At 42.6% G+C, this 8,990-nt stretch overlaps 2 protein-coding genes across 2 annotated transcripts in view; both read left to right on the forward strand.

Moving 5' to 3' along the window:
* Nucleotides 1-3,081, forward strand: part of ubr4 (ubiquitin protein ligase E3 component n-recognin 4) — a gene marked incomplete at its 5' end in the record, with an annotated part of 54,514 nt that extends 51,433 nt beyond the window's left edge. Inside the window, 4 exons of the mRNA XM_079226088.1 lie at nt 216-440; nt 1,298-1,388; nt 1,589-1,751; nt 1,977-3,081. Coding sequence (XP_079082214.1) covers nt 216-440; nt 1,298-1,388; nt 1,589-1,751; nt 1,977-2,041 — 544 coding nt within the window. The 3' untranslated portion in view covers nt 2,042-3,081. The remainder of the gene's footprint in view (nt 1-215; nt 441-1,297; nt 1,389-1,588; nt 1,752-1,976) is intronic.
* Nucleotides 3,082-7,941: 4,860 nt separating this feature from the next.
* On the forward strand, nt 7,942-8,747 carry LOC306743107 (transcription factor HES-5-like; the record flags this gene model as incomplete). The annotated part of the gene is made up of 2 exons (XM_079225590.1): nt 7,942-8,202; nt 8,313-8,747. The coding sequence occupies 2 exons, from the start codon at nt 7,942-7,944 to the stop codon at nt 8,745-8,747; spliced, it is 696 nt and encodes a 231-aa protein (XP_079081716.1).
* Nucleotides 8,748-8,990: the final 243 nt, after the last annotated feature.

Here is an 8,990-nt window from a genome sequence, read left to right on the forward strand (position 1 = left end):
CCCTGCTGCTAGACCAAAAGTCAGCCTATTTAGTCAAAGTCAAAAGTCAAAGTCAAAAGTCAGTCAGTTGTATTGTCAATTTTGTGCGAATGTGCAAACATGCAGAAGATCGAAAGTATGTTTCTCTTCTGTCCAACATATAGATTTAAGATATAGATTTAAGATATAATATCGTTCATGTATTTCTCTCCTCGTCTCACTTTGCTGCCCTGCAGTACAAGGGCTACGTCCCGGGAGGAGAAGAACCTGCAGAGCTTCCAGGAGCAACCATGTGAAAAATGGGTGGAGAGCTCATACGAGGTTGAAGGGCCGCACTATTTCACCATCTTAGCCATGCACATCATGGCGCCTGAACGATGGAGGAGTTCACGTTTATACTTCCTACGAAGACTCCTGGTCAACGCACACGCCCGCAAGGTCTCGGCAGTCTGCACCAACAAGTAAGACACTGAACAATTATTTTTTTTAGATTTTTCTCTTTGTCTTGCTACTACCATATTAGTTAAATCCCTCCAGTTTGGATCCAGTAGGACAAATCTAATTATCAGTTTGCTCCATAAGTTTAGGGATGGCAAGTAACTGCAATGATAAAACCAGTTTTGAGCATTTCTGATACACCACAGTTTGTGGAAAGCAGATCTGAGTTAATAAAAACATAGTTTGTGTAGGGGTTGGCGACTCAATCGATTAATCTAAGATTCGTGTCTTCCAATGTTTTGAGTCTATTCCCAACTTCCATGTTTCTGAGAAGAAAAAAGCCAGCTTGCTTAAACCACTCAATTGTATAGCTTGAACTTGTTAAATCACTGAGAATTACTAAAAAAATATTTTATTTGTGCATTTATTTGGGGCGACTGTGGCTAAGTGGTTAGCATGCCCGTCTTTCAATCAGATAGTTGGTGGTTCGCGTCCCGGCCCCGCTAGTCCATGTCGTTGTGTCCTTGAGCAAGACACTTAACCCCTATATAGAGCAAAAATGTAAGTCGATTTGCATAAAAGCTTCAGCTAAATGTAATGTAATAATGCATGAATACATTTTACTTTTTGCTCTATTGCGATTACATTATTGCGATCAATAAAATATATACAATACTATAATCTTATACACACTTTAGTCTGCTTTCATGCTATAATTTGAACTGGAGTAGATCCTTAAATTAGCACCATACGTAATGAATGGAGAACCTATTTGGAATCGAAGCGTGAGATACCTTAAGATGTAAGATGTAAGGCTCTGTATGTAAGTGAAAATACGAGGTATCTCAACCTTCATCCTCTTTTTCACTTTTATCTTCAGACTCACAGATAAAGCACCAAAGGAATATGCAGTCTATCGCTCACCTCTTCTCTTCTGGGCCCTGGTGGATCTGGTCTACGACACGTTTAGGGTAAATGTGTTACAATCTCAGAGCTACTGGGCATGTTGATGCCACAAACATAATTCAGATGCTTTTCTGTTCTTGTTTTTGTTTGGATGCTATGGATGATTGGGCACTGATCAATCATTTCAGTAAAGTTGCATGTGGTTAACAATGAACCAAGCTGAATGTTGTTGTCACTTCTCTTTTTCTTCTCTTTGGCCGTACAGAAAGTACCCACCAGCAACACAGAGGGGGGCTGGTCCTTCTCGCTAGCAGAATATGTCCGTCACAACGATATGCCCATCTACGAGGCCTCGGAGCGCGTGCTCAGGGCGTTCCAGGATGAACTCATGCCAGCTGAGTCCTTGTCAGAGTTCTGTGATGTTGTAGGTCAGTATACATGCATACATTCCCAATCAACTTTATAACTGACCGATTGTTATCAAAATAGAAAGATAGAAATATTCTTCAGGAATCGGAATTATTTTGGAAATGGGACAAATCTGGTTGAACTGGGAAGGTCTCCGATGGAGCTCTACTCTTGTTGACTTCATTAAAGTTCTAAACTGTGATGTGAATTTTATTCAGATACTTGACTTTGTGTTTCTTTTCCAGGTCTTCTTTCTGAAATCGCAGACCCAGACCTCTTCCTGCAGGAATTGTTGAACTCTTTGCCCTGATGGCCAACCTCAACCCACAACCCTCCAACACACAACAGCCCTGCAAATATAGTTGGGACACCTACCAGCTGAAAAAATAAACGATTTTCTCTTTTTACACACACACACACACACACACACACACACACACACACACACACACACACACACACACACACACACACACACTATACACATTGCCTCGTACTCAACCAACTCCCTCCTCCATATGACATCTTCAAATTAACTTCAAGCTGAAACTATGTGTAGTCTAAAACCTCATCCACTTTTGGCAAAATCTATAACGTTTAACACAAAAACACAATGCTGTTGTTAAACTGCACGAAAACAAAATTTACACTTTGCCCCTCGGATTCAGATCGCTTCAGTCCAGAGTTGGTGACGACTGGTGATTGAAACTAGAGACATTTTGTTTATTTTCTGGTTCACGGCTGTTATCGCCAACAAACATGAAGCTTCACCATTGTTCTGTCTTTTAAGGACATCACAGATTGTCACAGAATGGCGGGCTGAGAGAATTCAATACATTTTTTGGTTGATGGGAATAACAAGGGAATTCTGTTTTAGCTTGGAAACTTATTCGGCTTTCAACCCCCCCACCCCCGTAATATTGGGCTGCAATGTTATGGTTACTAAAAATGTTTTTGGGATTTGACCCACCACGTGTTAAGAGTGGCATTTGATTTTATCTTGTTTTCATTCTTGTTTGATTTAAGTTTGTTTTTGGTCCGGCTTTTTAAAATAACATGGTTTCAGTGTCTCATGGTTGCTGGCTAAGCTGTCCTTTTCTTCAGGGCTCTTGCTGTTTGGTCTGTAGTTTCTAACTGGAATTTGAGTGATGGACAAAAAGAAAAGTTTTGATTTGTGTATGCGTAAGGTTTCTTTAATCTTCTGAAGCAAAATGGTGAAAAGAACAATGAATAAAAGTTTGTTTAATTTTCTTTCCCATAAAAGTGAACTTTGGACTTGTGAAAGTTTCCATCTGTTGCAACGAAATATCAGACCTGTCTAAATGAATAATAAAACAGACCTACATTATATCCTTAAAACACTTTTTTCTTTCACTAATGTTTTTCTCGTTCAGTTTTTCTTCCCCAGCAGTTTCTTTATTTCTCGGGCCAACACGCTTATGTCGATCCCCAGAACAGATTTCTGGAAATCAACGTGCCGCTGAGTTTCATCTTCAGTGATTGACTTTCAACTCAAAAGGTGTCCCTGTACTCGAGAGCTGAATGCATGGTGTGGAGTTCACCTCGTGTATTGTTAATACTCCTAATCCCGCTGCTACAATGTTCAACTGTTGCTGAATGTCTGCTTTTTGAATCTAGCCTATGATTAATAAAGCCGTTATAATTCCAAATGTGATTCAGGGTAACCTCTTCTGTTCCAGCCGCTGTTGACACAAATGTGCCGTTTTACACCGAAACAGCACATTTGTTGGTTGTCTGTAGAAAGAGTTGTTGGAAAATGAATGATGGCTGAATGCTTTTTAGCTGCTTCAGAATGCACTGAATGCTTGCTCTGTCTTGACTCACTGGAACAGTTTAATAGAACAGAGCGGTTATTAATTAGTAATAACAGCTCTGCTTGGTGCTGATGTCTGCTGGGTAAAAGGTTTGTGTAAAATGTCCTGTTAGGAATCAGAGAATAGACACAATACAATCTCGACTCGAAGACATGCGTTTCTTTCTCTTTGGCAGCACTTATGGCGGTAAGCGGTAATTGCAGATGGGTTTTTGAATCTCACTACCCAAAGGATCGTCACTTGTGATTTATTTTTAATTTTTATCTGGAATGTTTCCACAGAGACCTACTTTGTTATACTGTAAATGCAGGAACTGTCTCCTCATAGTGTACATACATATAGGCTCAATTACTGTAATGACTTAAAAGACATTTATTGAAATGAATTGAATGAAAATCTTACTTTACGTGTGTAAGAGTTTGATTTGGATTACTTGAATTAACCACTGCAGTTGTTAATTACTTTAGGGTTTCTCTGAAGAAACACATTGTCTTAATTAAAAGAAAAGTAAAAGGGTCAAATGCAGCTTCGGGTTACAACGGCAACCTTCATGCATTGCCTTTTGAATACCTGGTGTTTCCCCACTATACGATCCTTAAGCAAGGCACTTAAAGTGTCAAAGGCTCCAGCTAAATCTACATACAACTATACACCTGGGTTGCACCTGGGATCCTACTCTCTAGCATCCTACTGTGGCTCACAACAGCTCAAGAAAAACATCAAAACTTCAGACTTTTGTGTCAACTATCATAGAAAGAGAAACCTCAACCTGTAGTTGCCCTTTGAGGCTTTGGGACCAGAGTCCAGAGAGAAAAGGCTGCTGTATAGTATAAAGGCCACTAGAGGGCGATTTGTATTAAGACACTGATAATGTGAGATATGAAACAGTTACCCTCTTACTTAATCTCTGTAAACCAAATAGGAACTCTTCTATTAACCACTGACCTGAACACATTAATTGTTAAATGTATATTTGAAAATGTCTAGTTGAAATAATCTACCATCATTATTAGTATGAGGAAAACATGTTCAACACAAACTGCAAATGTTAGAAAAACACTATCACTTTATTTTTGACTTTCATATGAAGCACATATTGCACATCTCAGCTATGATGACTAAAATGACATCACTCAACATGATGTAAAAACATTTACAAAACAAAGTATGCATTAGCATACACATTTTCCCTTTTATAGAAAGGAATATGGCTTTAGTTAAAAGAAACCTGGCAACATGGTCTTTAGGTGACCAGTTTCAAGGAGTACTAAGGCTTAAGGCATAGAATGCACATTTTAAGGCCAATCTGTGGACCAATAAAATCAGTGTATATGGTATACATCTCCCATCTTTTCCACTTTGTGCAGTGGAAGCACCCGACAGAAAACCAGATTTAAAGTCCTTTTCCATCTGAAGAATGTTTTCCATTTGGAGTTTCTCCTTGACAATGTTCACATTACTACAAAGCTTACACACATCAACACACACACACACACACACCAACCACCTCCTTTCATTTTGTTCTTGTGTGTGTCCACTTGTTACTGGCAGTACAGCGGTGCCACGTCCTCAGCAGGCGAGGGGAACAGCCGCATGGCCTCTCTGGAGGATTTGGTGTAGCCGTTATGGAAAATCAAGGCCTTTTTCACTGTGAAGAAAGAGACCGTCTTGTCCCACACGTCTGAGCTGGACACCCCAGTGTTGAGTTGGCTGTCCACTGCTGAGCGGAGCCTCACTGCTCTGTCTGTGCACTTCCTCTCCAAAACCATCACCTTACACATGCTGAGGAGAAGAAGAAGAAAAAGGGGGAAACATCAGATGAATGCTGAACACAGGACACCTGATTTAAATGAAGCCTTTTACAGAAATCCTCAACTGCCCTCTCTCAAAGGAGGTGAATGGAGTTTCATTTGTGATGCTCCCGTCATTGATCATCAAACAGCAACTGTCTTCCCAGAATTAGTGTCCCTGTTAGTTTGGATAGTCCATAGACCCTCCATCGATTGGATTCTCACTCTCAAGAAAAAAGGTTGTTGGTGTGCTTTCTCACCAAAAATCCACCTCTTGTCTTGGGGTGTGACAGAAATCTCAAAAACTGGCAAATAAAAAAACATTTTCAATAGAAATAATTTGGGTGAACTGACCCTAACAGAGCACTTTGATCTAAAGCAAGAATGAAAGACTCTTTCATTCAACATTAATAAGTCTTATTTGAGAGTCACATTCCTGTATCAAGTCGTAGTCCTGAAAACAAAATATCGCTATGGCCTTGAATGAGACACAAATTCAAAGAAATTAGTCAAATTAACTTCTTCGACACATGGGTTTCCTCCATTTGAGCTTACGTTGTGTGCTGATCCCTCATGGTGAGTATGCAGTCAGTCCAGGCCTGTGTCGGCTACAAGAGGCGGTCAGAGTTATGAATTCAGCCACCGCGACGTCTCTCTTTTTCATACTTATACCAACTATCCCATCGATTTAATGTAATGCTGGTTCTCACAGTGTTTGGCCAATCACAAAGCAGTGTTATGACAATAGGATGTGAATGAATTAGTTGAATTCATGGGGCACAATGGCCCCAATCCAAACAAACAGGTGGGAGGGGCCCTTGGTTGAACTCCTGTCGCTCTGCCGATGCGCCACAACGAGGGAGATATCCTCGTTATTGTATTGACTGGGAGTGATATGTGGTGGGAACGTGGATGGAAAATGTCAGTCTAAGGACGACCTACATGGAGAAGTATCTGAACAACGTGGTGGACACGAGATGTTCATCTAAAGCTAAATGGCATGAGACCTGCACTTCCACTTCTTATGGGAAAATGTAGAGAAAGTTGCCTTTTAAAGATCAACATCAATATGTTAAATCATCACAGGCTTTATCACGACTGAGAGCATAAGGTCATTATAGTTTCTTAGGTTGCCATTACTTCAGTCCGTAATGTGTGTGTTTTTCCTGAATCGACTATTTGCAACTTTTTATTTTTTGCTTCTATAATTTTTAGGCCCAAACCGTGAAAACAAGTCCAAGCAAACCGTGCACGAGGTATCCCACCCTCCACACACAGCCTATTCTCTTATTTAACTTTCTGTCTCTATTTCAGCCTCTCCAATTCTCACGGTGAGCGTCTCCCATGCTTGATTGGCTGACAATAGCGTACTATCCGTCCAGATGGTGTGCCTGGAAGCCCTGTTGACAGCACCCTGTGTGTGTGTGTGCGTGTGTGTGTGTGTGTGTGGGGAGAGGGGGGTTGGCCCCTCAATCTTTGTTCGATGGGGCACACTTCCTTTGTGCAGCCGGCCTCAGTGTCATTAACACTGAAGTGTGGGAAGCCTGGGACCACAGCGGCTCCCACGTTCCACACAGGCAGGAAGGGAGCGTGTGACTGAGACGTGGCCAGCGGCAGGCAGGTCAGCCAGCTGTGTGGGGAGAGGGAAAGTGAATGAGTGTGTGGCTGTCTGCATGAGTATGCCAGGGGTGTGCCTGATGTGTGAACATGTGCCGGGAGTGTGGAGACTGTTAAGATGTTAACAGTTGAAGCAGGTTTCTTGTCTTATATTTTAAATCATATTCACCTACTGTTAAATTAAACAGTAGACTGAACTTCAAAAGCATGACCTGAGTCCTTTTAGATGCAACATATCAAGTGTTGGTATTGGTTTTTCAGCCACTTATGTGGAGTAAGAGCATCTGTAATGTCAGTAATAATGCCTTTTTACACCGGAAACAGTACGATAGGTCAAAGTTCAACCAGGAAATTGATCTATAAAATGTGATGGTTTACATTTGAAAGTTTGAATAATTATTATCTTTAAAGTCCATCTTTCCCACTCCAAACCAGTGAGATGAGAACAGACAAATAAAAAATGCAGGAACTTATTATGTCAAATAAATAATAGTGTCCTATTAAAACTCAGTGTGGGCCAAAAGAAAAACATTCCACACATTCTCTTCTCTTCATCAAGTAGATTTTATTTGAGTCTCAAAACTCGCTGAGACGCTTTTTCTATTCCACTCTGAGACGTCTCAACTGGTGCACGGCTCCACGAGCAAAGTCTGCCGTGTCAAACTGGGGGAAGTGGCTGCATGTTGGCCTTTTCTAATGGCTGGCCCTCTGTAACACCCACGTGTGCCTGGTGGCGGAGGCACTTTGTGCCCAATTATGTGGCGGTTGAGATGACATGAGACAGCGGCGTGCTTCCCTCTGGGGTCACCACTTTCCCATATCAACACAAGCACTGGGTCAGTCTCCCAGCGACATCCCCCTCCTCCCTCCCACCCTTCCCAGCGCACTCTTTCTCTCGCAGTCTATTCCTCCACCTGCTCCCCGGAGACACACTCATTGTCCCCACGGCTATAAACACTTCATTGAGCATGTGGCAGCCCTGCGTTCCTCAAAGCCCTTCCCAGCGCTCTCATTGGCCAGGGGACTGTGAGAAACTCCAACAAGCCCAAGACCCACACATTCATATGGAGATTTGGGTGTATAAATACAGGGCAGAGGCAGAGGAGAAGGCAGCTCAGACTCAACTGGCTCTTCGAACCGAGCAGGAACGCGCTGAATTTACAGCTATGGCACCCACTGTTTTTGGACAAGCAAGCTATCCCAAGGAACACCTGGCTCCTGCTCATAAGGTAAATTGGATTTCTACAAAGTCATACAACTCCCTTGTTGAATAATGTGCATATGCTATGAAAAACCGTGATTTCATATACTAAATTATTTTTCTTTATATTTCCTTTAGATGAGAAAGCCAATGGTGGAGAAACTGCGCAGAGACCGCATCAACACCTGCATCGAGCAGCTGAAATCCCTGTTAAGTCCTGAGTTCGTCAGGCAGCAGCCCGACTCTAAGCAGGAGAAGGCGGACATCTTGGAGATGGCCGTGTTCTACCTGAGAGGCTGGCAGCATCAGAAGCAGCAGCAGAAGGCCGGCGTGGTCTCTGGCCCGATGACGGGCGGCGACGGCTACTCTCGCTGCGTGCAGGAGGCCATCAGCTTCCTGTCACACTGCGAGGTCCAGACTCAGGCCCATCGACGGCTGCTCAGCCACTTCCAGGGCCTGCAGGCGTCCAGGCACACTCCCTGCACCCTGTCCCCTCCTGGCTCTCCGCTCCATCAGATCAGCTCCAGCAAGGGTGTGAGTCAGGCCGGCAGTGCCCTGTGGAGGCCCTGGTAGGATGGAGGCAGCATCACCTCCTCACACACACAGAGAGAGAGAGAACTACGTCTGTGAACGTCATGGACAGAAAGTTGAAGACTTATTGAAGTCTGTTTCCTTTTGCTTTTGCAGGAGAGTAAATATTGTTGAGTGTTTTACTAGTGTGGCGAAATGGGCACAATGTGCCAGTATTCCTTTGGAAGGACTGAAATGATCAGGTTTTACTGAACTTGTACACCGTGTGTATACACATTATACGCT

The sequence above is a fragment of the Taurulus bubalis genome (genome assembly GCF_910589615.1).
Source record: "Taurulus bubalis genome assembly, chromosome: 11".
Classification (NCBI taxonomy): domain Eukaryota; kingdom Metazoa; phylum Chordata; class Actinopteri; order Perciformes; family Cottidae; genus Taurulus; species Taurulus bubalis.